Source organism: Bipolaris oryzae (genome assembly GCF_000523455.1).
Source record: "Bipolaris oryzae ATCC 44560 unplaced genomic scaffold scaffold_42, whole genome shotgun sequence".
Lineage (NCBI taxonomy): Eukaryota > Fungi > Ascomycota > Dothideomycetes > Pleosporales > Pleosporaceae > Bipolaris > Bipolaris oryzae.
Window position 1 is genome coordinate 69,904 of NW_006911318.1, and position 27,527 is coordinate 97,430.

Consider the following 27,527-nt stretch of genomic DNA (forward strand, 5'->3'; position numbering starts at 1 on the left):
TACAGCACACACTTTTATCATGCCTAGAACACCCGTATGCGCCTTAGATATGGCCTGGCAGATCAAACTCCTTTTTGCCATGGTTTTGCTTGTTCTTTGTCTCCTCATAATCGTCGTCATCTTCGTAGTCCTCTTCATCTTCGTCAAAACGCTCGCTGTCGTCGCTATCGCTCTCTTCCTCATCGTCGTCATCATCATCATCACCATTGACGAAGCGATTAAGCCGTCCACCGTCTTCGCCCCAAAACTGCAGTCCATCAGGGTCGTGGTCTTCAGCCAGGTCTAGATTTGGAATATCTTCAAATAGTGCCGGGTTCAGATCATTTCGGAAGCGGACCAGGGACTGAGTAAAGCGCTCCAAGACGTACTGAGGTAAAGATGGTTCTTTAACCTTGGTACCATCCGTAGCCGAGCGCTCAGTGCGTTCCTCATGTCCCAGGTCGATGATCGGTACGTCTTCGGCGCGGACATCTCCGGTGGGGTTGAGGTAAGTATCAAATGACCTGCGGACCCGCTCCAGCATCTGCTGCGCCGCATCAGGCATCTGAGGCATCTGCGGCATCTGTGGCATTTGCGGGAATTGGGGCATCTGTGGGAAATTTGGTAGAGACGGAAATTGAGGCATCTGAGGCATCTGCAACATCCGGGGCCTTCCAGGAAACTGCGGCATTTGGAATGGAAATGAGGGCAGCTGACCTGGAAGCCATGTCTCTTCTGGTTCATCCGGTTGAAAATAGTATCGAGGCGAACGAAGCGGGGCTTGGGACGACGGCGAGCTGACGCTTACAGGTGATCGCGATCCGGAATTTATGTCCGCATCGAGAATCGCGTTAGCGACCTCTTCACTTTCCGGCCCATTGAGGATACGGAGTTCGTTTGTGTTGTATGAGTCGCATGTTGAACATTGGTTTCCGAGCCAATGATATTTGACCGAAGACTTTGCCGAACAGTCATTACATTGAACAATTGCTCTGGTATTTGCAAACTGCTCTGGCATTGGCTGGCCTTCAATTGCCTGAGTCAACTTCTGCCACTGCAGGTCCATACACACGGCACTCTTCTTGCATATAGGACATTTGTATGCAGTCTGCATGTAGAGGTTATAACAGCCTTTGTGCAGGTAGTGACCACAAGGCATTGATACGACCGCAGTAGACGAGGTGAAAAGATGGTCACCACAGATAGGACAGTCGCCTTCAGTGGCGCGTGGTAGGCACTTGTGTGTGGTTGCGTGGGAAATGGAGATACAGACATTGCAGCTCTAAGAAATGTGAGCGTGATATGAAACAGTTGAGGATGGTGGATTTACCTTGCAGTGGTAGAAGTCTTTGCCCAGGCCTTCGCCTCGCCGGCAGATGCCGCAGTCTGGACAATGATAAATCTTCTTTTTACTATTGTTATCCCAGAGCTTGCAAATGTCACAATAATAGCATGCAGTCTCTGTGTCACAATTGGTGCAGACGTCACCCACTTTCTGGGGTGTTCCGCACAGCATACATAGCATGTTCTGTGTCATCTTTCGGTTCAAGTTGTGATCTTCGACTGCATCGTGACAATGCCGACAAGTGTACCAGCGGCGACACTCGAAACACTGCACCTTGACATTGCGTTTGTAGTGCTGGCAGCCAAGGACAAGCTCGCCTTCAATGACGTCGTCCTCTTCTTCCTCGCCATGCTCTCCGTTATTGTGGTGGTGGCTTTGGGGTCGATATGTTGGATTGGTGTCGCCTTCGCGCAGGTTGTAGGGAATGTCGGGGTTCGTATCAGAGGTGGATGAGTAAGGCGACGAGGCGTGGACTTCGGAGAAGAGGGATTCGCCAGAGGTGGGGGTGAAGGGACGGTCGTGTGATACGAGACTGGCAGGAGACGTTGGCCGCATCAAGTTGTACTTCTCCGTCATCAAGCCGTGGATCATGCGAGCACGATCTTGGTCTGGAATGGCCATTGCTCTGATCTCATGGATGCGCGTGCGGAGATGGGCCATGCCATCATCTGCGGGGAGTGATTCCGACATGGCCGTGGCATTCTGGCTGCGTGTGCTGCCAGGAGAGCCTTGTGTCGATGTCGGAGGTGGCGGCAGGGCGGTTGATGATGATGACGGGTCTAGCTGGATGCGGCCGAGCCGATCTGCGAGGGTGTCGGGTCGATTCGCGGTCATTTCGACTGGGGGGTCCAGGTCTATTGGTACACGACCATGGCCATCTGTTCGCTCAACAACAGCGCTGCGAGGCTGCCGGGCGAGAGAAGAGAAACTGCCAAATAGCTCGATGGGGACGGTGGGTCGTGTGGCTGAAGTCGCTTCGGCATCCTCGTCTTCACGTGCGCTGCCGATGCTGTCGCGGTGTGGAGGTGGAATGGGTATAGAGTCGCGATTATCACATGCTAAAGGCGGCCGATTGCCCTCGTCACTCGCTTCGCCTGGCAGGACAACGCCTGAGAATCGACGAGCATGGCGCACCACGGGCTGAATGATAAAGGAAGAAAAGAGACTCATTGCGGCATGCTGGGTTCTAGGTGAGTGGGAAGAAGAGGATGAGGAGACACGACGCTACGGTGAACAGGTCAGAGGGTTTTGCAGCCGCTGCTTGCACTGTGCTCCTGTCAACCAAGTCACCGTGGCTAGAGCTGCTCACATGGGCTCGCACCGCCACACTTGCCACTTCTCCAATGCTTTCACTTTCGTCCGGCGTTTACCATGACATGGCATTTCCAGCAATCAGCATCTGACTGGGTACCGACAAAAGGACCTTCTCATGGCCAGAACACAACCTACCTCATACTTGGCACACGACCACCTTTGGCGCCGGTTCTACTGCCCACCAATGATCTACCGTACCCTGGCTGCATTCACTTCTGGTGTGCGCTCTTCAACACGCAGCTTTCAGGCCATTCGCATTTGTCCAATCTGACCTTGTACATGTATCATCCACTTATATACCAAGGTGTTTCGGTATAAGAGCATACTTGAATTGCTAACTCGTCATAGCAGTTATTCTCTGGGCTTTTGCGCCATAAGCACCCCCTCCATACCATCACCCGCAACACGCGTAGCAAATCCAATTGGCTCATCAAGCTACCCTGTATGATCGTCGAACCAGATTGAGTATTAATGTATGCCCAGTTTCTCGATAGGGTAGGTTCAACAGTAGGGTGTCGATTACAGCAGAAATCCGTGGAATACAGCCAGGGCGGTCGGTGTTCAGTCCCTCGAGGCCAAGCGCGACGGCCCGGCATAGTGGCAAATCACATCCTGGAAACTCCACCTCGCCGCATCACTATATTGATCCTTCAACATCCACAACTTCTGGTGGCAACTTCCTGAGAAGGTAGTTTGGATCAAAAAGTGTGGATTATGGCGGATCTTTTGCGGTCGCAATGCGGTCCGACGGCAAAAGGATGCACCTATGGGCTCCGCGGAAAGAGAAACCCCTTAGGGCACGGGTACCTGTGGCTGACTCGGCTCGCTCTCGGTGGCGTAGTAGATATGCCGTGGAAAGCAAGCTTGAAGCAAATGTTGAATACTGCAGCAAATCTCGGTTATACTCAGAAACGATTCCTGTCTCGATGCGGACTGATTCCACGGTACGACAGCAGCATCATGCATGGCTACATCAACCCGTCGACCCGTCTTCTCTAGCATACCAGTCTTGATACTACCAGAACGAGTAGTTTGCAAAAGTACCATTGATTCCCCTGCCCATGTCAAGGGTTAGACACTAGATGGCGCAAAACGTTGACAGAACTCCTTTTTCTATACGCTAGGCACTTGTACCAGTGGTGCGAGCACCACCTACCTTGGATCATGGTACCAACCCTTCAGTGCTACACATGAGAACCTTTGCGCTTTCCGTCGAAAGCAGTGAGTGTCCCATGGACGGCGATGCATTCTCACCTCTCAATCCCGTTTTGCGACCTTGAATACTAGAGGTAGGTTAGGTAGCAATGTGAGAACCATTTAGCAACCGTCTCTTCGCCATTCATCAATACGTAAGTTATGCATGACCCCCAACACTTTTCCAGGAATAGTCTTGTCCAATCTATTATGAATAAACTACCTGAGAAAGGAAAGTTCCTTTTCACTGTAGAACACTGCAACAAAACAGTGGTTGTGGTCATTTACTAAAGTTTGGCGTTCTACTCGACATGAGACCGTGCATGACCCTCTCCTGAATCATATACAGCGTCAACCAGAGCAACACAGTTTCCTTTCATAGTAATTTTAATCATTGTCGTCGATTTCTGCAATCAATCTCTGGCCCGCTAGATAAACCATCCGGACCTAAAAGATACCTAAAAGTATTGGAAATATATAGCTCCCGTGTTTAGACGCCGGATCGGGGAATTTGTTTCATTACTTGCACAGAAATAGGAATAGGTCGGTGTAGACGAATTGACCACGTGCGAATGTGGCCTTAGTCTCGAATGCGTGCAGATTATGGGCTTGACTTCATCGCTTCTCCCTTGTGGCTTGGATGACTGTTTCGATCATAGAAAAGCTTTGTCTACCTATGTATATGCTTTGACGTGAAGGGAGTAACATCAACTCAAACCTCAATACAGAGATTTGATTACTCGAAACAGAACAAGGTCGAAGGCTTTGTGTTGTAACATTGTGGTCACGAGCATCGCTGCTATTACGTATCCAAAACAGGATGGAACAACATCATCCACGCATTTGCCAAGAGGTCACTTGTCCAAAACACAATCAATAATGGGGTGAGCTAGTTTAGTGACGTGTTAATAGGTGATGCTATATACTATTTTTTACCCAGCTTTTGTCTCTGCCTGCAGAGGATGACGAAAAACCTTGTGCAGGGGTTTGATACATGCAGCTGGAAAACAACACGCGAAATCGCTTTTCCAAACTCATTTCAAACTTAGAAGAAATGAAGGTAAGCCTTTGGTTGGTGTTGTTATCGTATCTAGTGTAATTGAGGGCCCGCCTGAAAGGTTATTCGGGATCTTGATGTCCCGAACTGGACATCGGTGCATTGCCGAGTCAGGGAAATCACAAGCCGCAAGCTACTGGCACCGCTAAACTTTATCATTAATTCTTGTCAAATGCTTTTCCTTGCGTTGGGATTGGTCGGAAATGTGACTTGCGTCTGTATTTCTCGACACCGCTGTTGTAAATGGAACCGCCATGATGTCTGTCTGAGACCGTCTGCAGGTAGGTAAGAAAATGGCGGTGATGTAGACAAAGACGATAATCTTCTGTTCGAACAAGCCGAACCAAATGACTAGAAGGCTGAGAGATGTAAAATGCCCCTAATTTGTGAGGCCGATGACGTTTTTTCAGCCAATGGAACTCAGTTTTCACCATTAGCATGTTCACATGCCCGACTACGATTGACTTGACCCAGGCTTGAGTTTTAGATTCGGCGACCGATACGTCATATATCGGAAATGCGCTTACCAATAAAATGGTGAGAATGAATATTATTATGATCAAGTCCTCTTGATAATCAGTGCAAAAGCTCTTGGCTTTCTATTGACCTTAAATTCATCTTGACGGCAGATTGCAGTATATATGTATCGATGGTGACACAGCTATGATAAGTCTTCACCTACATACTGCTCTGGCATAGACTTGAAGATGAGATCCTACAAGCCAAGAAAATGCACCAACTGGGATTCACTCAGCGGACCCGAAAGACCTAGGAGGGGTAATTTCGATTCCATTTGCTGGAATATAGGCGAAATGCATTTGTTCAGGCTGTGATAGCTAAGGTGGTATACGAAGAGACCTTGTCCAGCGATATCATTAACGTAATTCCAAGGTTCGTTTGAAAAAACTAGGCATCGAATCGATTTACTGAGAGACAAGTCTCAGTATTCACAGAAGCAGGATTAGTGGAGTGATAGCTATAACTCGGATATTTCCTTTTGATCTCCTTCGAATTGACAGGCATATTTACTGAGCCTTGATATATGCTTTAGGTGAAGAGACATCTTAGTAAGTATATCTCTTCTGTCTTTTCATTGATTTGTATATACATCGCAGTATCTCCAAGCATTGGCAGTATTGGGGCCTTTGGCATTTACAGGACGATGTGGCAGGAGAGGAGAGGAGAGGAGAGGAGATGTCACGGTAGTGTGGAAATTGACGTAGGTACGGCGGGCGTGACGAGCCTAACCCGCAGTGTCGCCCACAAATGCAAACACTAACCGCAGAACTTTCCCCCACTATAGTCAACTTGACAAACCTTCACAGTCCTTTACAATTTTTCTCTTATTTGATACCCTTACCTTTTTTTTTGGATTGTCGTCACACACAGTCATGTCAGACACAGATTCCGACACGGCCAGCTCCGTGGGCAGCATTGTTGAAGACGCAAGCGAGCCGGATACATCTACTTTCAAAGATCTATTTTCCGATCGACAATGGACCCGCGTATCGGACATGATAGCGCATGACAAGACCGAACACGGTTTTGATCTCACAGAGACTATCAAAGGACTTGGGCCAGGTGCGTAAACGAAAAGAACCATTGGCGCCTAACCAATTTAGGATAACTACTCACCATGACAATAGATGCAGATGAGATCACAATTATCAAGCTGATCAACTATTTGCGGTTCGAAGCACAAAAGGGAACTGACCCCAAGTCCATCAAAGTGACATTAGATGACCTCTCAAGCGACAAGTACCTGCAGCCAGTTCTAGAGGATGATGCTCTGCTTTTCGAACTTGGCGACCTAATGCCGAATGACGATGCTAATGCCATCGACTACGATGAGTACGAGGCCAAATTGCAAAAGGATATGCCCGAGGACTTTTCCAAGATCAAACTTGTCAACGACCGTGATCAAGACTACTTTGAGTCATACAAGGGTAACAGCATTCACCGAGAGATGATTGAGGACCGCGTACGGACAGAAGGATATCGTGACTTCATTGAGAAGAATGCTGATGTCTTTGCGGGGAAGACCGTCATGGACGTTGGCTGCGGTACCGGTATTCTTTCGCTGTTTTGTGCGCGAGCGGGGGCAAAGAAGGTGTTTGCCGTTGACAACTCGGGCATTGCTGTGCGTGCAAAGGAGATTATCGAGAAGAATGGATACCAAGATCGCATTGAGCTGATCCAAGGAAGAGCCGAAGACTTCAACACACAGCGCCGGATCGGAAAAGAAAAGGTCGACATTATCATCTCGGAGTGGATGGGCTACGGTCTGCTCTTCGAAGGCATGCTCGACTCTGTCCTACGCGCCCGTGACATGTATCTGAAACCTGACGGTATCATGGTGCCCTCTCACTGCAACATTCGTCTTGCGCCTATTAGCGACGCCGAATGGATAGCCGACAGCACGGGTGAGAAGTTCTGGAAAGACATTTACGGATTCGACTTTTCGCCCATGATACCAGGCGGTCTGCTCAACACGCACGAGATTGGCGTATTTGACGTACCTGAAAAGTCATTGTGCGGAAGCGCCAACAGCCATTTGCTGGAGATGAAGACTGTGTCCATTAAAGATCTGAGCTTCAACATCCCACTTCGCATGACGCTCGACCGCGACATAAAGTCACTGGAAGCAATCGCTATCTGGTTCGACACCATCTTCATTCACCCGGGAAGTAGCCAGGATATCAAGACGATTGACAACGTCGACTGGGGCAAGAACGGCATCCCTGGCTTGGGCTTCTCAACCGGCCCTAGCAACACGCCTACTCATTGGCATCAGGCAGTATTGCTGTTGGATCCAGAGGTTGCAAAGAAGCAGACTTTTAAGAAGGGCACTGTCTTGGAGGGTACTCTGACGTACGCGAAGGAGAAGGGCGATGACCGAGGCATCACAGTGACGGTGGAGTGGAAGGGTAATGGGGAGCAAGGGGATGTAGAAGGAAAGGTGGAGAGGACCATGGCATAGAGCCGTGGAAGTGTTAGGAGAGGGCAGATAGTCGGAACACGACACTCTTCTTCGCAGTGCTCTGAATGACTGTGTTGGTGACGGTGAAAGAGAGAAACACAAGGGTCAGGGTTCCGCGCTAGTGTTCCGATTCCGAGAAGGGTTGCGGAAGGGTTGCAGCCATGTCTAGAGGTACACGTTTCTTCTTGTGGTCAGATGACAATGACCAGTTAGCGTGTGTACTACGTGTACTACATGAGTATTTTGCAAGCAGCGTGCAAGACGCAAAGATATATGCACGAATTGGTGATGCTTCCATTCGATGTAAGACGTTTTTAGTGACGACATTGCATGTGGATCGTGCGCGTGAGCTTCAAGCACATGGATCCAGGGACCCCAGATGTCGCATCTCGCACCGCAATCCACCGAACGCTTCCCGAGTGCCTGGAAACGGATTGAAGACATCATAGACTCCCTAGACTTCCGCGACATCCAGCCACCCGAAAATGTGGCATCCACGGTAGCAACGCTCGCGAGACTTCGATGCGCGGTATTCTCCCTGGGCGCCCGCAGGCCAAGCTGCAGGCCGTCGCCCATGGCTTGTGGGAGGGCCTCCAGATTATTGTACGCCAGACCACGACCTTGTCGCATGCATTGGGACTGACGCCACTCATAACTAGGCCTACATCTCCGGCAACGCCCTGATTCTTCTCGACCGGCCCAACCATGTGCTGCAGACGCTCTACATAGACGACGAGTTTGAGCTCGAGGCAGTCGCAATAAACGAGGCCACAGGAAAGCTGGCTGTATGTTCGACGCGACAAATTTATGTATACCGACCGTACGGGCAGGATGAGGGCGCTATCAAGGTGGGAACACAAGGCAACGGGTGTGGATGGCCGCTGATGTTGTTTGCAGTGGTCGCTACAAGGCAGCATGGCATTGCCCGATGCCGACGACACCATCACGACGCTCTCATGGGGGATGCCTGACGAACTTCTCGCTGGCAGTGCTTCGCTGACCCTGTTCAATACCCATGGCGATATCGAGCATACGTGGTCCAAACAGCTGGCCAACCCCGTCAAGTTTGCCCACTTCTCGCCTGACGCCGAGTTGATAGCTTCAACCGGCCAGCACGACCGACTACTGAAGATATGGCGTCGCACAGCCTTTGGTTCCGCAGACCAGAGATTCGACTACTTCTATCTCCCCCATCCCAAAGCAATCACCGGCCTGCACTGGCGGTATCCGCTCCACAAGGAGCAGTTGGCCGACAATGTGCTCTACACGATATGCGCCGACAACAAAGTGCGCGTCTGGGTGCCTGGAGAGCACCACGGGGTGGACGGTATGCACATGTGGGCTGAGGTGGACCTGATGGAGGCCATCATGGAGCGTCACATACCGCTGGACCGCCAATCGAGCAAGCGGTACGCCTTTTTCATTGACGGCAAACACTTCAAACAAGCGACGGAAAGAGCAATGCAGCAGGCTTCACCCCAGGAAAAGGACCACGGAATAGCGCTCCATCACCTGATTGAGGTCGCGAACCGCAGTCCCGAGATCTGCGTTGTGCTCGACGATCGCGGCAACATGTCAGCATGGGGGTTCGAAAACGTCGGTGCCCAGAGTAAAAAGGTGACTGACGTCTTCAATATTGCTCACGTCGATGGACTGCGCATGCATTTTGCAAAGGAGCCCAAACCCATCGAGGACAATGTGCAGTTCTATGCCTTTATCGACGAAAACCCCGAGTCTGAACTGACCATATTATCGCATCACTTTGACGGCCGCATGGAGTGGCTGGAGGCGCGTATCGACTACTTGTTTGATCCTTCGCAGCAGCCACAACGCATGCAACGCAAGGCCATGTGGACAGGACACTCGCATGCTATCAAGAAAGTCAATCGTACTGCCAGTGGAAAGGCCCTTGTGTCGCGCACCACTACCGATGAGTGCATAGTGTGGATACACAGACAGGGGGACGACGGCATGACGCTCCATCGTCACAGCAGTATCAAGGTTACTGAGCACATCCACCGCACTGCGCTTTTGCAAGAAGGCAACTTCCTTGTCTTTCTGCACCACAAGGAAATCTCGCTATGGGATACTCGCGGACACGAAGCTGTCGAAGTTATGCGGCGTCCCTATGAGTTACAAGGGAAGCCCTTGTGTCTTTTGGTCGTTCCTGAGATTGACCACGACGGGAGGCGCGTTCACGTTGCCACAGTCAGCTCTGAGATGAAGGGTATATGCTGGGAAGTTACACTGCCAGTACTAGAAAGAGATCCGGCTATCGGAAGAAACCCATTCAACGGTACACATATCAATGGGTACACAAATGGCCATGCACCCGCTTCGCTCGAGCAATTCTCTGTCTTTGACCTTGGCTCTGGCGACGGCCTTGCATTCGTATTGCCTGTGGATCCTGCAGGTTCGGCGCCTGTAATCTCCGGCTTTCTTGACGCATTTGCGCGAGACACTGCCATTTCGTACACCAAGTTGGGAGTCATCAAGTCTTGGACTGCCCGCGTCAATCTCGAAAAGCGGGATCTCGAATGGTTGTTAACTTCTGAGGTGGATACTGGGGTACAAAGCCCTTCGCTTGCCAGTGGTACTTCAATACGAAAAGCCGCGTTGGTGGACGCTGAACGGACCACACTGACCATCTGGAACACTCGTAGTGCGCAGCTTGAGCATCAGGAGACCTTTGAGGGAAATGGCATCATCTCTGATCTTGATTGGTCATCCACTCCGGATAACCAGTCTATCCTCGCTGTCGGCTTCCCTCACCGTGTCGTTATCTATGCGCAGCTGCGGTACGACTATCTCAACGCCGGTCCATCATGGGTGAAGATTGGTGACGTGCGAATCCGAGACATCACTCCCCATCCAATTGGTGACTCAGTATGGCTAGGGAGTGGCAATCTAGTCATAGGCGCAGGCAACCAGCTCTTCATACAAGATGAGCATGTGGAAATAACCGACAGTCTTTTTCCCAGTTTACGAACTTTGTCGCGCAAGACTGCACATGTTGACATCTTTGAGGCTGTCAGCCGTCTTAATGGCCCGCTACCGGCATACCATCCTCAACTGCTATCGCAATGTGTGTTGGCTGGTAAGCTGCTTTTGGTGCAGCGTATCTTGATCTCTCTTTACAAGAAGCTCAAGTTCTGGATTGAGGGCGAGGAGTTTGACAGCACACTGGGCTTTGCCCCAGAGGACTTCTCAGAGGACCAGGTGTGTATACTGGTGGATTCGATAAGACGATTACTAACACGTGTAGACCCAAATGACTACATCCAAGAAAGACATACACTCGTCGTACATGGATTACTCAGATGATAGCGAACCGGAGGCTGTTACTGAAGAAGTCGCGTCAAATCTCAAGGAGCTTCTGACTAAGAAGCAGATACCCTTGCTTTCAAGTCGCGAACAATTTCGTCTAGCTGATATCATCGAGTGCATTGGCATGGTTGAGAGGCATCGTCGTTCGGTTGATGACAACGCGGGTCGCTTCTTGCTCTTTTTCCGACAACACGTCCTCAGCCAGGTCCATAAAGGTCCCATTTCATGGCGTGAGATTGTCTGGGCCTTTTATTCTGGAAGCCAAGACATCCTGGTCGACCTCGTCAGCAGGCATTTTAGTGGAAAGATGCTATGGCAACACGCAAAGGAATGCGGAGTGTTCATGTGGCTGTCGGATACGAACGCGCTGCGCGCTCAATTCGAGGTCATTGCCCGGAACGAGTACACCAAGACAGAAGAAAAGAACCCCGTTGACTGCGCCTTGTACTACATGGCTCTGCATAAGAAGCCAGTCCTTGTTGGCCTATGGCGCATGGCAACTTGGTCAAGGGAACAAACCGCCACACACCGATTGTTATCGAACAACTTTAATGAAGACCGCTGGAAGACCGCTGCGCTTAAGAACGCATATGCTCTCATGGGTAGAAGGAGATTTGAATATGCTGCTTCCTTCTTCCTTCTTGCAGATCGCCTCGACGTGGCTGTCAACGTGCTGCATACTCAGCTAGGAGATACACAGCTTGCCATTGCTGTCGCGCGAGTATATGGTGGCGATGATTCCCCTGTATTACTGGACTTCCTCAAGAATAAAATTCTACCCCAGGCTGCCCGGGAAGGAAACCGGTGGCTTGCAACCTGGGCCTACTGGCTACTCAACCGCAAGGATATGGCAGTGCGTGCACTCGTCACACCACTTTCCGATCTCATCGACACATCCGAGAGCCCTGATCCACTTGCTAAATCCTACCTTAGCGACGACCCTGCTCTTGTAGTGCTATACAAACAGCTTCGCGAAAAGAGCTTACAAACGCTTCGTGGTGCCACCATGATCGGCATGCGCGAGGAATGGGACTTTGTGTTGCACACTGCTGGACTCTACGACCGCATGGGCTGTGATGTTCTCGCACTCGATCTGGTCAAGACGTGGGAGTTCCTACTCCCTCCACCGCCATCAACGAAAAAGTCACAAGCTACCGGCAACCACATGCCACTGCTCAGTCCCACGATGCCACGCGAGAGCTCCGACACTCACGGACGCAACTCCAGCGCCGAGGATTTTGATTTTGATCCCAGAAAGCTGCTGCGTCGTCGCAGTTCATTGGTCGTAGCTGATTTGCCAGTCAGAGAACTTAAGAAAGCAGAGAGTCAGGCTGAGCCGCTCAAGGAAGAGGGAGATGCTGAGCAAGAAAAGGAGAAAAGGGAGAAAAATGAGAAAAGGGAGGAGAAGAAGAAGAAGCCGTCGCCTACGCAGTTTAATGAGCCGGATGCGAATAGTTTGTTGGATGCTTTTGGTTTTTAGGCAGCTCGGGTTTGATAGCGTGGAAGAAGATGATGTTAAGATATTAATACACGTTTTCGTTTTAGCCGTGCAGAACTTGTGGGGTTTGCAGTGTCGTATTGAGTGTACAGGTATTTCTGGGCTGAAATATACGTTGTTGTTTCTTAGCGCAGCGTCAAGCTCGGAATGCGCTCGCAGTACTATTCGTGAGGTTTGAAACTCAGGATGCATCCACCCCCAGCACTGCCTCTAGGACGAACTCAGGATATGACAGCGGTGATGTTCTTCCGCCCAATGCAGCGCCAGATTTCGAACGCATCCAGTACAAGGGGCGGGAAGATTATCGACCAGTATCAGCTGGACCAAATGGGTTGCGGGTCCACTCTGATATCAGGATGTCAGCCTGTAAATAGCGCCAAAGAGGTGTGCAGCATCAATTACCTATTGCTCTAGTTGGCTTCGTTGTCCGCTGCTGTAACTGCTGACTGCTAATTGTAGCAAAGGAGATTCCATTGTTTGCCACGTCACTCACGGGTAGAAACTCTTCCATCTCAACTACTAACAAGCTATCAATCACGCCCCAAATATCGTCTTGTTCTGCCTCACCCACTCCTCAAGACTCATCGGCGGCCGGCCCGTATAAAGTGCCATATTCCTTACTCCTTCCTCGTAGTGAGGGAACCGCTTACCATCGCCCTTATCCGGACCTTTGGTACCCAGCGTCTTAACCATGTACTCTGCAAAAGACGGAGGCATGCCGCGCTTAATGTACTTCTGATATGCTTCCTCAGGACACAGAGTCGCTATTTTTAAATCTTTCTGGAGAACACTGCCGATTCTTGCGACGCTGTCTCGTATCGAGAGTACCTCGGGCCCATAAAGATACACGATTTTCTGACCTTTGGAACCAGAAACGATGATGTTGCCTATGACGCTGCCAATGTCACTCGGTACTATATTGTCTTGCTCGAACTCGGCGCCATACAATCTGACGTCGTTTGCGAGGATGCCGTCTCTGGTTGATAGTAGGTTCGTGGCGAAACATCCGGGGCGCACAGCGACGTATTTATCTGGACCAAAGAGTTCTTCTAGGCTTGCTTCAACTTGGGCGTGGACGAAAGGGAGGAGATCGTGTGGGGAGATGGCGCGGAGGGCTTGGTTGGTATAGATTGTGAAACTGCTTAAGAAGACGATGAACTCGACGCCTTCGTTTTTCATTGCAGTTATGGCGTCGTGGAGGTGTTCATATTCATGATGAATCAAATAGATAAACGCGCGTTTGGCTCCAGAGGTCCTAATGGCTTGGCTGACGGTCTGGGGTTTGTTCAGGTCGGCTTGGATCCGATGAAAGTCACCAGCGGACTCTTTGGTGAGACCAGGGATGCTTTTCGATGTATCTCGCATTGCCAGCCATACTTTGGCTCCAAGATCTCCGGCTGTTCGTGCGGCAGCAGATCCTACTTGGCCAGTCGGGCCGAAGATGATGACGGATGTCATGGTGGGAATTGTGATGGGCTTCTTTGGCAGTTGAATTGTGTAGTTGTTACGTTGTTGTATTAAGTGGTGTTGTTTTCTATAGGTTTGTAGTGCAGGCTAGCACTTGACACTTTCGTAAGGGATTGGAGGATCAATATAGTAGTCATTACAGAGATACCATGGTAGACGCTCAGGACTAGGATCCTGTAGATACTCCGAACTCCACGCACGTGTTAAGCTATGGTACAATGAATCACACGTCAGTTGTTTTTGTCTAGCTGATTCTATTATTTTCATCTCTCTCAACTTGAGAATCTTTCCACCTCGTTCCGTAAGTATACATATCGTCAGCGCAACTGATGGATGGAAAAGGCTTCTGCTGGTCATTACGAATCAACATATCTATTGCACAACGCCATATCCGAGTAGCAGCAAGGCTTCATATATCGTGTGCCATATAGCATCATTTTCCGTAGTTCCTAGCGCTGGTCGAAGGAGGGACGAGGGGGTAGTAACGCCGCGACACAAGTACATCGATTTCACGGCCAATGAAACTAATGACTATAGTATCGTTCTTCATATCTATACGTCCGACATGACCAAATACTTCAACCGCCTTGGTGTTGGATATACTTCCTTTAAAAGATACATCTCACATGGCTTCATCAAGTAGAGGCTTTTTATCGCAGGCGAAGAGGTCTCTACTCCGGCGCCGTGTAACATTCACTGCAGCGGAGGAGATGTTCTGAGCTTGCAGAACAGTGGTATCATCAGCTCACCAATAAACGCGCATATGCTTCATTTGGAAAAGGCGTGGACCAAACCCTGCAAGGGTGCTGGCTGCTAGGTTTCCGGCTATCATCACTTGTGGAATCAGACGATCCCACCATGATAAACGCTCAAATTCGGACCGATGCAGTATTCTGAATATACTACATATGCACATGCACATGCATTGAATTGTTCTTGGCTTATCAAGGGCCAGCTTCCTTCCGCGTCATGAAGGATGCGGGCTAAGCGCTGCTCCGCGGAGGGCTAAGGACATACTGACCAGACAGCTTTCATCGTTTTCTAGTACTACGGTGAATGCGAGATATTTGGGAAAACGGCAGATGTACTGGAAACCAAGTTTAGAATTTCATTTGGCTGTAAATGTCGTCATCCAACACACTTTATGCCAATTCGCACTCGATCAAGCTCTCCTGCGAGTGCTTGACACTCCATACCTTCACGATCTTTAGACCAAGTTCAGGTGATTCTAACAGTCGTTTCCACTCTTCCATTGTGCGTTCCTTGGACGAGAAAAGTGTCATCATCATCATGTCCAGTCCTGTGGCCTCGGAGTCTGCTCCCTGGTCTGGAATGATGATTTCGTTGATCAGTAGTTTGCTGTATCCTTGCTTCATAGCACCGGTAACCCGCTCCAAGATACTCTTGCATACTTCGTCAGGCCAGTCGTGGAGCACTGAGTGTAGGTAGTATGCTCGAGCCGCTGTTAACGTTAGTCAGTTTTCACAGTTGCGGTTTTAAGTTTTTAGACTGACTGACCTTTGATGGACTGTTCAGTATGAAAATCGTATTTCATACGCTCGACATCGTGATGCAGACTCTCGATGCTATCAATGACAGGGGCAAGGTCCTGCAGTACTAACCGACCAGGCGCATCGGGATGTTTTAGCCTAGATGTCTTGTTAGTATGCATGTTGTGATTAGGCTCCTACAACCGTACCTAAACTCTTCAATGTCGTGGCCATGGCCTCCTCCAACGTCTACCAGCATCACTGCGTTTTCAGATGCATCCATTCCTTTCATGAGCCTTTCTTTCACGGGGTAAAAGTCACGGTCCATCCAACTCGGTCGACCCTGTCGATATCCACTCATGTGATGATTGAACTGCTGACCCAATGGCGGATGAGAAATCATATATTCAAACATGCTCATTTTCGTATTGAAAGCAAACTGGTAGGGTCCGGATTCGATATCTGATGTGAGCTCGTAGTTGGTTCCTTGGAGATATTCTGGGAACTTGCTGCAGGACGGGTGGGCTCCACCGGCACTGATCAGGTCAGTCTTTTAATCAAGTGTAGTAGCAATGAGTCGATTCTCTAGCACTTACAGGCAAGGGTAACCGTCTCCGATGATGGGTATGTCTAGCGCTTTAGAGAAGTTTGTTGGTACATATTCATCAGTTCCCGTCTCCTTGATATAGCCCATAGCTGCGATGTGTTTCATCATGCGAGCTGCAAATATTAGAGTTTATCCGTGAAAATTTACCAGTCCTGTACGCTTACCCAATGTTTGACGAGGAACTCCGAGCTCGCTCGCAATCTCATCGACCTTTGTTGGCCTGTCTTTCTTGGCAAGTGCCTTGAACACACCTGCATTGTAGCAAGCCGTAATAGCCGCATGACAGCCCGGCTGCAAGAAAAATTAGGTACGTCTAATCCTAGGATCTTGATATGCATACTTGCACCCAGTTGTGTTTGATCATTGTTTCCCGGGGAGTCTCCAGAGCCACCACCAGACTCCTGGCGAGTGCGAGCATATCCAGACGACCGTCGTTGCCTTCAGTAATCGATGATTTTCTAAACATCAGAAGCTTCTCTAGTATCTTAGGAACAGCCCCTGGATCATTGGCGCGTACGGCAAGGCCGCCGTCGAGTAGAGGTACAGTCATGGCCAATGATGGGCTTGGTGAAGAAGTGCCTGAGCGAGCAGGGATTAAGATAGCGTTCAAATGAACTCTGTTTGAACTGTAAGGCAGATATTTCTCTGAGATGAGGTGTTAAACGGACGGCAGTGACTTTATGGCCGCTTTCCATAAGTGATCTTGACTCGTTGTGTACCATGAGGCACAGCAACACTAGCCATACATTCAACATCTCCCGAACTACGAGCATGTATGACCATGCAGGCTCAATCTATTTCATAGCGTAAGATCCTCCTTGAATTGGAAGGACTTGACAGAATCAAGGGCTCGGAGTGCCTCCGCGCCCGACTTAGCTGGTCAAACCCTTGATTGGTTGATGTCCGCAACACAAACCATAGCATTGGGGATGAAGGAGCGCTAAATTGTCGCCTCGTAAACGAGCATGATGCAAGAGCGGCTATACGGTAACATTTCGACTGGTCCGCTGTGCCGCAATTAGCGCGATGTTGGGGACAACTTCACTGGCACGGACGGTTGGCTCAGCGATGACTCGAGCGCATCTTCATACGTGTGGTTGTGAAATGGTCCAATAGACTGCCTCAAGATGTTTTTATTAGTATCAATCCATATGCACTGGTTGAAACATCATGAGCATATGCGCTGACGTCGTGGTAACTTGGTACTCAATTATCCGTAACAAGCGAGGAGGATTCCGCCTTCCTTTATATTACATGCCTTGTACACCAACAGCGAACAAAAAGGACTGATCTGCATCGAGAAATTAAAGGATCAGTTTACATATGCACTGGAAGTTCTCCGGCATGTGTTATGCAAGGGATGTCACTATCATTCAGTGTTGGCGCGCGTTGATTGCGTAGACTTGCATTTCCCATTGCGGCGCGGTAGTGATCCGCGGCAGCAAATTTCCGTTGAGCAGAACGTCCATCGAAGAACGCGGGATCATTTCTCTTAGGAAAAGATGCAACAACCTAGAATTAGACGCTCAGACTAGATCTACGATGCTGTAAGGGACATGAGCAATGTATAAGACAAGTCTACGTTCATCGGCCTGTCGCAGAGGCACTCAGTCTTCCCCAGAAATTCATGACAGTTATTTAGTCTCCTGGTAGGGCTTGATTATGATATGTTAGTACCAAAAGATTTGCCTGAACATCTCGCCAACGAAGACAAGGGGCCTACAATCTTAGCGGTATGCATCGCACTGACTGCTCTGGCCACCATCTTTGTGGCTGCAAGACTCTATGTCAGAGGCAAAATCCAATCACATATTGGCCTAGATGACTGGCTCATGATTCTATCTATGGCAAGTGTTTTCTCCAGGGCTCTCTCCGCGACGTAAGATACTGACGCATTGAGCAGATATGTGGCTACGTTATGCTTGGCCTGACGATAGCCGCCGTACGGGCCGGCAATGGTCGTCATTTCGTTTTGCTCACCACTGCGCAGAAATCAGACGCCATACTGTACACTATTGCGGGATTTTGCCCAGGAATACTCTCATTTGGGATACCCAAGCTAGCCGTGGTAGCACTCCTAACGAGAATCATGAACCCTAGCCGAGGTCACGCGGTGTTCCTTTGGTCAATGACTAGCGGTTGCTTGCTGATTTTGCTTGGTTGTGTTGTCATTCTTTTTGCGCAGTGCACGCCGACGCGATCGCAGTGGGACTTCACGGTTAAAGGCACCTGCTGGAGCCCCTGGGTTTTGGTATACTATGCCATTGTTGCTGGCAGTACGTCACCCGTATGAAATAGGGAACTCGGCTTACTTTGACAGCTATATCCGCCATTGTAGATCTTTACCTTGCAATATACCCGGCTGTTGTTCTCTACAGACTACAGATGAATGTGAAGAAAAAGATCGCTCTCAGCTTTGCGCTCGGGCTAGGCTCCATGTAGGTCTGCAAACACTTGTGCGAAAATGACTTCTGATTTGTGACAGAGCTGCAGCCGTGGCGATTTACAAGTCAACTAGGCTACCTGCACTTGCAAGTGCCGACTTCAGTTGTAAATGAAAGCTCATTTCAAAGCTACAAGTATATGCTGACCGATCGTTTAGACGACACTGCCGACATCACAATCTGGACTAGCATTGAAGGAAATGCAATCATCATCGCCGCATGCATTCCAACTCTCCAGCCACTAATTGATCGAATCTTCGGTCGCGGTGTATTTGGCAGCACAAGAGGGGAGCGAGGACGAAGTGATTATGAATCACATGGCCAAAATGCCACGAAGCTGATCACAATCGGGAGCAAAACGTTTCGGTCATCCAGGCGACACAAGAAGACGGGGATATCAGACACGACGATAGGTCAGGAGAGCCAAGAGAGTATTCTGAGTTTCAATCGTCGACATGTTAATCATCGCAGTAAGGGAGAAGAAGACTTAGTCATCACACGGACACAAGAGGTGTCAGTTCAGGTGGAATCTATAAGTAATCATTGGTAAAAAGAGACATGTGTTGAGCAGACTTAATGTACGTTCGGGCACTGTTCATTTGATACCGTGTTTATTATCGAGCTTTTGGTAAAAGAAGGCGTGTCGTATTGTTCTAACTTGACATCTCTGTGCTCCCAGAGGCTAGGTCAGTGGCCTTACGTAAAATTATCATGGGGTATATCAAAGCTGGGCCAGGCAGCCTTTGTGCCAATATATGAGTACCTAGGCCAAATATGCCCGTTACCCCTTGTTATCTACATTTGGCTCACCATCATACCTTTTGCTTTGCCGTCACAAGCCATGTGTGCTCTCAATGTACACACGCTCCCCGACGACATACTCTACGAACTGCTAATCAAGTGCCGAGATCTGATATCACTAAAGCGGCTGATCCTCACCCACCCGGTAATCTACCGCGCATTCAACAGCTGCCGACGCCTGATTCTTAGGGCGGTCTTTAAGATACAAAGCATTGTCCGCCTCAAACCCTATACCAATGAACACTACCTGGTGAAAGCCGATAGATACATTTCCTGCATGCTGCCTTGCAATGCAGTTGACCGCGTCGCCCTGCGCGAGGCCCTCTGGCCTTTGGTCAAGCAGTCAATGCCATCCGTGGTCTCCTGCCAGTGGGCTTTAGCTCTTCTCGCTCGCTATCATCAAGCCGGGCTCGAACACAACGAACTCATGTGTGCAAAAGAAGCCGCACGCACCATGTTATCCACATCGTTGCCTATGCACTTTGCTCAGCGCATACTCTTCAGAGCCATCGCCCGAACATACGCTGCTTCCGACACGCCAGAAGAAGTAGTAGAACTAGACGCAGTCATCCTACAACAACTCGATCTGCAGTTGCAGGCTCACAGAATCTGGGTGAAAGACTTCATGCACACGTATCGAAACATCAGAAACGATCAGAAAGGTTTGGACCTCCAGCTGAGGTGCTGGCAGTTCTGCCGAGACACACTTGGACCAGGAAACAAAATTTCCCTATACTGTGCAGGAAGCCTTGTCTGTAGCTATCAGCTAAGAGGCGAGCATGATAAAGCGTTTGAATTCTGCCGGTTCGTTTGGGGGTTTCTCAGTCCATCAACCCCAGGGTATACCGCTTGGTTGCGAAAGTCGATGGATATGTTTTACAAGGCTAGCCAAAACAATGAGGCCTGAGAGAAGCAAGACTTGTGCTGGCAAGGGCATGTCACCAATATGAGCGATGACGCCTGGTGTAGAGTAAAAACCAAGAGGTCGTCAGCTGTATTGTGTTACCCAAAGGAGCACGAATGACGTGTGCGGCAGATCGTAGCAGGGGCCTTTTCACAACGACATATTCAATGTATGTAGCAAAAGGACGAACCATTTGATCCATCTATTGTTTCTCAACTTGAGAAACTGACTTCTTTTGAAAACAGGGTTGTGTTGTGGAATGGTTACGAGAAAGACTCGCTTCTCCACATTGGTTACAATAGATTATTTCGTTCCAAATATATCTGGTATCACAAAGCACTGTCGTCTCGCTCGTCAGCATGCTCAAACGAGTACGACTTTCAAACACCCCTTCTTCAGTACCAGCTCCCCCACCCCGTATCCCAACTCAGCTTCTTCAAGCCTCTTGCTTCGCTCTGTATATCCACTATGCATCCCACTCACTCCCACATATTCATAACCTCATCTCACCCCACCAACCCGGCCCCCTCTTCATGAAAAATCATTAGGCCAACACTTCTCCTTGGGCCAGGCTACCGAATCATGACTCGCTGCATGCGCCTCCAGCTGCGCTTTGTTCGTGTTTACGATTTCGCGACGGCAGTTCTGGCACTGTAGTATCCCCACGCGTGGGCGTGCCGTTAGTTGTTTCCGCGAAAAAAAAGTGTTCCTCATGCAGATAACAATATATTTGCAAGAGAGATGTGGATTCACGGTGGAGGCATGGGAATGCCTACAATGGAGGTTGGTTTGGGAGGCTTGACAGGGAGGCCGTTCGCCTTGACGGGGGCGCGGGTGCCTGCTTTTTCGGCTTTGCGGTGTTCGCGTTGGATCTGTGCAGGCGGTGTTAGTGAATTTTTTCGTTTGGCTGATGACGGAGGACTAGCATACTCGGTCTTTCTTGGAGATAGGCATTGTGGTGGTTTTGTGTAAAGTTTTGGGTACGGTGGAAGAAAAAAATGGAGTTGTAGTTGGAGGCGCTTGCACAGAGCGGGTAGATTGGGAAAGAAGGGTCCCTCGCTAAACTAGTGGCTGCATGTGGAAGTCAGACTCCACCGATTGGCAGCCCCGCGTGGACCCGCATTGCAGACGCGATATAATCCTGTCTACCGAAAGCGATTACCTAGGGTGTTTGGCTTCGAGAACCATCTTAAGATAAATACCATTATATCCGATTCATTCATTGCTGTTACTTTTGGCGAATGTGCAAACATAGTTGTCATTGTTTTGTGAACTACTCAATATGTTATACATACTACTTACGTGCCAAGACATATCACGTGACTTGAAGAGATTGACCAAACAATAAAAAGTCGCCAACAAAAACATACGACAGCGGGGATTCGCTAGTGGTCACCCACCTAACTACTAATCCGCCGGTAGAAAGCTTGTATAGGGCAGATCGGACGGGATGCCTAATTTTATTTCTCCGATGGTCGTATGTACCATGTCTACAAAATTAACTGGGAAAAGTTCGCATGTGATATGTGTCGAACGCTGAGTTGGCCAAGTTGCTGGAGAGATCACACGTGATGTTATCGATAAAATGGGCTTGGCGCTACCGCACGGATGGAACATTGCATAGCTACTTTTTGTATACGCAGGAGGATGCTTCAATAGAAAACATATCAATGTAAGTGATAACCAGATCTCGCTTTAGTTATGGGTTTGTTTCTTTGAGGGCATGGGCACAGTGTTCATTTGTCACAACTATATATAAGGGAGATGATATATAAAGAGTGAAGTACTACCATCTATTATCGTATCGCGGACTCGATCTACCGTACTTCTTCCACCCCATCTTTCCACCTTCCCACAGTCTCATGCTCTCGTCTCAACTTCTCTACATCGTACTTCTCAAAGGCAAAGCTCCACGTCTTTCCTTTGATGATTGGCCCTTGCGATCCCATCTTACTGCTCGTCTTGCCAACATGCTGGAACAGGCTCGGCGTGATAGCATACCGCAACTCACCCCTCGCGTCAGCATAGTGCTCCGTCAAAACATCAACGTATCCAGTCTTCACTTCTGCAAAATATGAGACTAGCTCGAGAGCCTTCTGCCTGGGGAAGACAAAAGCTTGACTACAGCAGCCGAACCGCGGCATTTCATGAACTCCAGTGGGAAGAGGTAGAACAGTCATGCGCCCCAATGCGAAGAAAAGCAGTATGGATGCCGCCATGAGGACGTAGAATGTGGCTACTAGGCGACGATAGCTGTATCCATTGCGCACCTCTGATGTACGCAGGTGTGTGTTCAGTAGCAGCGGAAACTTTGGTGGAAGTTTTGTAATGCGCAGAAAAGAAACAATCGCTGCCGGCATGACAGCAAAGCAGAGCGAGTACAAGAGATATGTCTTCCATTCTTCCGAGTTCCAGCCCAGAAAAGCCTCCGTGTAGAATAGGCGGAGATACAAGAACTTTTTTCCGTGTCGTTGTATTGACTGGTCCTCAGCGTCCAACAGTGCATTGACGGTACGGTGATACCATCCGTCCATGGCAAGGACATCGTCTTCGAGAATGGCAATATACGGCGTATTAAACTCTGCGCATTTGGATACCAGATACGAGTAATCGTACAGTCCCTTCTCTTTGAAAGCACCTCCTTGAGCCTCCATTTTGCGAACGTGAGCCATTTCTTTTGCATCAAGCCCTTCATATGTAAGTACACGGTCGGTTAGCCCTGACAGCCATGTTTCTCCATAAGCTGGGTGGGCTTTAGGGTCTGAATGCGGTATAAACACCATGAGGTAGACATCACTCCTTTCATCCACTGTCAAGCCATCCAACAGAGACCCAATGGCACCAAGTAGGTATTGTGGGCCATGACGCGCAACTGAGGGTATGCCAACACATAGTTTTTTGTTGGAGTCCTTGCTTCCTAACAGACTGGCGCTTGATGTATAGTTGTAAGTTGAGACGTACGCCGTGGCCTGCTGGTATCTCAGAGCAGAATATCGCGGGGTGTAGGCATTGGACGCGTTGAAGAAGATGGATGTAGGATCGTGCGTAGACAGTGAACCGATTGTGTAGACGAGAATCAAAGCCAAAGCGATAGCAGTAGCAGTAGCCGGAGCCGAATAGAAAGAAGGCATGCTGAACGAGGGGCTGGACAGAGTGACTGAAGCATTGGATACATGTGTGAGGTAAGAGGCAAGGAAAGCTTAACAGCAAACAAGCCCTTGGTACCACCTTCCCCAGCGAAAGGGTCACCCGTCACAGGGTTGGCTCATTTCACTCCATGGAAACGCAAGCTAGATTGAACAGGCCGCAGATAGCTGACGCTAGCATCATGGGTAAAAGTAGAATGCTACACCGAGTACAATTTGCCTGGGGGGTCCGTGGTTAGTAATCTGCGAAACCCAATGGCATTCTGTATGTACATGGCAGTGGATACAAGGTCGACAACAAATGCATTCCCAATACGAGGCAGTCTTCGCGGGGATGCTTCGTCAGCTTCAATTGACATCACCGTGTGCGTGCGCGTGGAGAGCTCCATGTCGTGACAACAAGCGTGTGATGATAGACAACAAAGGCTGTTGGCAAGTATACTTGCAGTACACGGAACCGTAAGTCGCAGCAAAGAATAGAATATGACCACGGAGGATGCTGGCTCCGGGAACGCAAGGTGAAAGGCAGCAATGCATGTTGACAGGGTAGAGCCAGGGTGGAGTGAAGTGATTCAAAAATAGCCGGGGCATTGCATCCGACATGGGTGGACGACTATGGAGAACGTCATGTCGGGCACAACAAGCCACGTGACATTGAGTTTGCGCGCTGCAAAAACAATGACGGGGGATATGCGCCCAAACAAGCACATAAACAAGAGAAAAAACGCTTCGAATGTGACCTCTGCTGATTCCCAACCTCTCAGTATACTCGGAACGAGTTTTCCAGATCGGGCGCCCAGCCATGGGCCTATATCTCTTCTGCGCGCAGCGCGAAAACAGGCTCGTTCATTGGAGAACTAGGAGCCTGCCGTTACGTAGTATTGTGAAGCTGGCGGTGATGAAGAGAAAGAAGAAGCGAGAACAGCCCGAGAAAATCAGAGGTTTTGAACGCCGTCACCGCGCGCTATGCCCAATCAGGCGCGCTAGGGCAAGAACATCTGGCCGCATCGCCAACTCGAGTACCCACGCATATGTAGCTTATCCAAGGGAGCTCTGGAGTTGAGACGTTGCCATATCGTGTGCTTGGTCAAGAGGCAGCAACGTATTTCTCTCCTCTGTCCTCATCCCAACTCCCCTACACCGCTCGACTCTCGCCCGGCGCACGTCTCTCGTAGCCCCACCAAGTCCGTCACCTATCGTGGGCGCCCTCGGTTCTGCCCTCCAGCACCAACCTTGTCCTACTACAACACTCCCTCCTACCAATCGTCTCAATATACCGAGACGTCTCTCAACCATCCAGCATGGCCGACTTTGAGGCGCTCAAGGACCAGTGGAGCGAGATCGAGGACAGAGATGGCCTCCGCCTCAGTTGGAACACGTTTCCAAGCTCGCGCATGGTATGCTGACCGCTGCCTTCGCCCGTCGCAATCATGTCAAGGGAATGCTGAACATTCATATAGGAAGCATCTCGCCTTGTCGTCCCCATTGGCGCCCTATATACCCCTCTGAAGGAGAAGACCGACTCCCCGCTGCTCCAATATCAGCCCGTTGTCTGCAGAGCACCATGCAAGGCCGTCCTCAACCCCTTCTGGTATGATGAGACTCAATGCTACACATGCAAAATGTACTGTGGCTGATAATCCAACAGCCAGATTGACATGCGCGCCCGTGTCTGGATATGTCCTTTCTGTCTCAACCGCAACTCTCTCCCACCCCACTACAAGGACATCTCTGAGCAGCAAATACCCCCAGAGCTGCACGCAGCTAGCACCACGATCGAGTACCGTCTCCCTCAGCCTGTAGACACTCCTCCCATTTTCCTCTTCGTCGTCGACACATGCCAGGAAGAAGACAGTCTGAAGGCTCTCAAGGATTCAATCATCATGAGCTTGAGTCTTCTCCCCGCATACGCTCTCGTCGGTCTCATTACATATGGCACTATGGTGAGTGGAACAATTCCAGTATTGCTATGACTGGCTGACAACTCCAGGCTCAAGTTCATGAGCTGGGTTACACCGAGTGCGCCAAATCCTACGTCTTCCGCGGTAGCAAGGATTACTCCTCCAAGCAGGTCCACGAGATGCTTGGCCTCAGCCAGATGGCTGCGCGACCGGGCGTTCCACAACAACCTGGCCGACCTCCTATGGCACCCCCAGCAGGAGCCGGCGCACGCTTCATACTCCCCGTTTCGCAGTGCGAATTCCAATTGACCAACGCCCTCGAGGCCCTTCAGCGAGATCCCTGGCCCGTCGCAAACGACAAGCGCCCTCTGAGGTGTACCGGTGTCGCGCTCAGTGTTGCTGCTGGACTTTTGGAGACACAATTCGTGAACAAGGGCTCCCGTATCATGCTGTTCAGTGGTGGCCCAGCGACCGAGGGTCCTGGTATGGTTGTTGGACCCGAGCTCCGTGAACCCATTCGATCGCACCACGATATCGACCGCGACAACATCAAGTACTACAAGAAGGCTCTCAAGTTCTACGAGAACCTTGCCAAGCGCGTTTCGCACAACGGCCATATTGTCGATATATTTGCCGGATGTCTTGACCAGGTCGGTCTGCTCGAAATGCGTGGCCTTGCCAATTCAACCGGTGGACATATGATCTTGACGGACAGTTTTACTTCGTCCATGTACAAGCAGTCCTTTGCGCGTGTCTTTAACAAAGACGCTGACGACAATCTCCTGATGGCTTTCAACGCCAGCCTCGAGGTTCTTACCACAAAGGAGTTGAAACTTAGTGGTCTAATTGGTCATGCAGTTTCACTCAACAAGAAGTCCGTAGCAGTTGGCGAGACCGAGATTGGTATTGGAAGCACGTGCGCATGGAAGATGTGTGGTATCGATCCCGAGTCTTCGTACGGTATTTACTTTGAGATTGCCAGTCAGGGAGGACCGAGCCAGATGCAATCAGGCCAGCAGCAGGCTCTTATCCAATTCCTCACACACTACCAGCACTCGTCTGGCCAGTACCACCTGAGAGGTATGTTAGAGTATCGTTGCGACGCCAAATACAAGCGCTAACATCCCACAGTTACCACCGTGGCTCGACCGCTGAGTGGTCCGTCTGGCGACCCCGCCATTGCCCAATCCTTCGATCAAGAAGCCGCTGCAGTACTCATGTCGAGGATAGCAGTCTTCAAGGCTGAGGTTGACGACGGCCCAGACGTCTTGAGATGGGTTGACCGCATGTTGATCAGACTATGCGCTCGCTTTGCCGAATACAGGAAGGACGATCCTTCGTCATTTAGGTATGCATATCACTCCTAGCTTCGGGATAGTAACACTGCGTCGAGTGCGAATATCGGAAGGACGAAATCCGTCAAACTCACTGCTAACTTCATACCAGGCTCGAAAAGAACTTCACGCTATACCCGCAGTTCATGTTCCATCTCCGTCGTTCGCAATTCTTGCAAGTCTTCAATAACTCTCCTGATGAGACTGCCTTTTACCGTCACGTCTTGAACCGCGAGGATGTCAGCAACTCACTTATCATGATTCAACCGACTTTGGACAGCTACGGCTTTGATCATGAAGGCGGTCAGCCTGTACTCCTGGACTCCAGCTCGATTCAAAATGAGACCATTCTGTTGCTCGACACATTCTTCCACATCCTCATTTTCCACGGCGAGACTATGGCAGAATGGAGGAAGGCTGGCTATCACGAGCAAGAGGGTTACGAGAACTTCCGAACGCTCTTGGAAGCGCCCAAGGAGGACGCCAAGGAGCTCATCCAAGATCGCTTCCCACTTCCCCGTTTCATTGTGTGCGATGCTGGTGGTTCGCAAGCCCGTTTCCTACTCAGCAAGCTCAACCCTTCGACAACACACACTACCGGAACCTATGGTGGCGTTGCGCAGACCGCACAGACCATTTTCACCGATGACGTCAGTTTGCAAACATTCATGGATCATCTGATGAAGCTCGCCGTATCAGGCACTGGTTAAGACAGGGATGGTTCTCGGAGGAGTCATTA

The 27,527-nt window shown here is 49.9% G+C and overlaps 11 protein-coding genes across 11 annotated transcripts; 5 read left to right on the plus strand and 6 right to left on the minus strand.

The window, feature by feature from the left end:
* Nucleotides 1-43: 43 nt before the first annotated feature.
* On the minus strand, nucleotides 44-2,494 carry COCMIDRAFT_91844 (uncharacterized protein; the record flags this gene model as incomplete). Its single annotated transcript, XM_007688465.1, has 2 exons — nucleotides 44-1,261; nucleotides 1,310-2,494. The coding sequence occupies 2 exons, from the start codon at nucleotides 2,492-2,494 to the stop codon at nucleotides 44-46; spliced, it is 2,403 nt and encodes an 800-aa protein (XP_007686655.1).
* Nucleotides 2,495-6,280: 3,786 nt separating this feature from the next.
* Nucleotides 6,281-7,869, plus strand: COCMIDRAFT_91721 (uncharacterized protein; the record flags this gene model as incomplete). The annotated part of the gene is made up of 2 exons (XM_007688466.1): nucleotides 6,281-6,470; nucleotides 6,536-7,869. The coding sequence occupies 2 exons, from the start codon at nucleotides 6,281-6,283 to the stop codon at nucleotides 7,867-7,869; spliced, it is 1,524 nt and encodes a 507-aa protein (XP_007686656.1).
* Nucleotides 7,870-8,391: 522 nt separating this feature from the next.
* COCMIDRAFT_91747 (uncharacterized protein) lies at nucleotides 8,392-12,676 on the plus strand (the record flags this gene model as incomplete). Its single annotated transcript, XM_007688467.1, has 4 exons — nucleotides 8,392-8,472; nucleotides 8,529-8,717; nucleotides 8,767-11,088; nucleotides 11,135-12,676. The coding sequence occupies 4 exons, from the start codon at nucleotides 8,392-8,394 to the stop codon at nucleotides 12,674-12,676; spliced, it is 4,134 nt and encodes a 1,377-aa protein (XP_007686657.1).
* Nucleotides 12,677-13,228: 552 nt separating this feature from the next.
* On the minus strand, nucleotides 13,229-14,152 carry COCMIDRAFT_4123 (uncharacterized protein; the record flags this gene model as incomplete). Its single annotated transcript, XM_007688421.1, has 1 exon — nucleotides 13,229-14,152. One exon carries the CDS (start codon nucleotides 14,150-14,152, stop codon nucleotides 13,229-13,231), a length of 924 nt encoding a protein of 307 aa, XP_007686611.1.
* A 1,151-nt stretch (nucleotides 14,153-15,303) lies between these two features.
* Nucleotides 15,304-16,808, minus strand: COCMIDRAFT_35569 (uncharacterized protein; the record flags this gene model as incomplete). The annotated part of the gene is made up of 6 exons (XM_007688444.1): nucleotides 15,304-15,623; nucleotides 15,680-15,810; nucleotides 15,861-16,187; nucleotides 16,248-16,371; nucleotides 16,423-16,549; nucleotides 16,599-16,808. The coding sequence occupies 6 exons, from the start codon at nucleotides 16,806-16,808 to the stop codon at nucleotides 15,304-15,306; spliced, it is 1,239 nt and encodes a 412-aa protein (XP_007686634.1).
* A 1,117-nt stretch (nucleotides 16,809-17,925) lies between these two features.
* COCMIDRAFT_35570 (uncharacterized protein) lies at nucleotides 17,926-19,252 on the plus strand (the record flags this gene model as incomplete). The annotated part of the gene is made up of 5 exons (XM_007688445.1): nucleotides 17,926-18,105; nucleotides 18,162-18,534; nucleotides 18,579-18,696; nucleotides 18,744-18,808; nucleotides 18,861-19,252. The coding sequence occupies 5 exons, from the start codon at nucleotides 17,926-17,928 to the stop codon at nucleotides 19,250-19,252; spliced, it is 1,128 nt and encodes a 375-aa protein (XP_007686635.1).
* A 291-nt stretch (nucleotides 19,253-19,543) lies between these two features.
* Nucleotides 19,544-20,410, plus strand: COCMIDRAFT_91848 (uncharacterized protein; the record flags this gene model as incomplete). The annotated part of the gene is made up of 1 exon (XM_007688468.1): nucleotides 19,544-20,410. One exon carries the CDS (start codon nucleotides 19,544-19,546, stop codon nucleotides 20,408-20,410), a length of 867 nt encoding a protein of 288 aa, XP_007686658.1.
* A 528-nt stretch (nucleotides 20,411-20,938) lies between these two features.
* On the minus strand, nucleotides 20,939-21,361 carry COCMIDRAFT_91706 (uncharacterized protein; the record flags this gene model as incomplete). Its single annotated transcript, XM_007688469.1, has 3 exons — nucleotides 20,939-21,058; nucleotides 21,184-21,279; nucleotides 21,338-21,361. The coding sequence occupies 3 exons, from the start codon at nucleotides 21,359-21,361 to the stop codon at nucleotides 20,939-20,941; spliced, it is 240 nt and encodes a 79-aa protein (XP_007686659.1).
* Nucleotides 21,362-22,260: 899 nt separating this feature from the next.
* COCMIDRAFT_57926 (uncharacterized protein) lies at nucleotides 22,261-23,502 on the minus strand (the record flags this gene model as incomplete). The annotated part of the gene is made up of 1 exon (XM_007688470.1): nucleotides 22,261-23,502. A coding segment is annotated over one exon (1,242 nt), but the record flags the coding sequence as incomplete, so codon positions are not given.
* Nucleotides 23,503-23,901: 399 nt separating this feature from the next.
* COCMIDRAFT_91678 (uncharacterized protein) lies at nucleotides 23,902-24,263 on the minus strand (the record flags this gene model as incomplete). Its single annotated transcript, XM_007688471.1, is given in 2 exon segments — nucleotides 23,902-24,166; nucleotides 24,178-24,263. The coding sequence occupies 2 exon segments, from the start codon at nucleotides 24,261-24,263 to the stop codon at nucleotides 23,902-23,904; spliced, it is 351 nt and encodes a 116-aa protein (XP_007686661.1).
* Nucleotides 24,264-24,854: 591 nt separating this feature from the next.
* COCMIDRAFT_25186 (uncharacterized protein) lies at nucleotides 24,855-27,498 on the plus strand (the record flags this gene model as incomplete). The annotated part of the gene is made up of 6 exons (XM_007688432.1): nucleotides 24,855-24,950; nucleotides 25,014-25,144; nucleotides 25,202-25,496; nucleotides 25,544-26,534; nucleotides 26,586-26,802; nucleotides 26,901-27,498. The coding sequence occupies 6 exons, from the start codon at nucleotides 24,855-24,857 to the stop codon at nucleotides 27,496-27,498; spliced, it is 2,328 nt and encodes a 775-aa protein (XP_007686622.1).
* Between the last annotated feature and the right edge of the window lie 29 nt (nucleotides 27,499-27,527).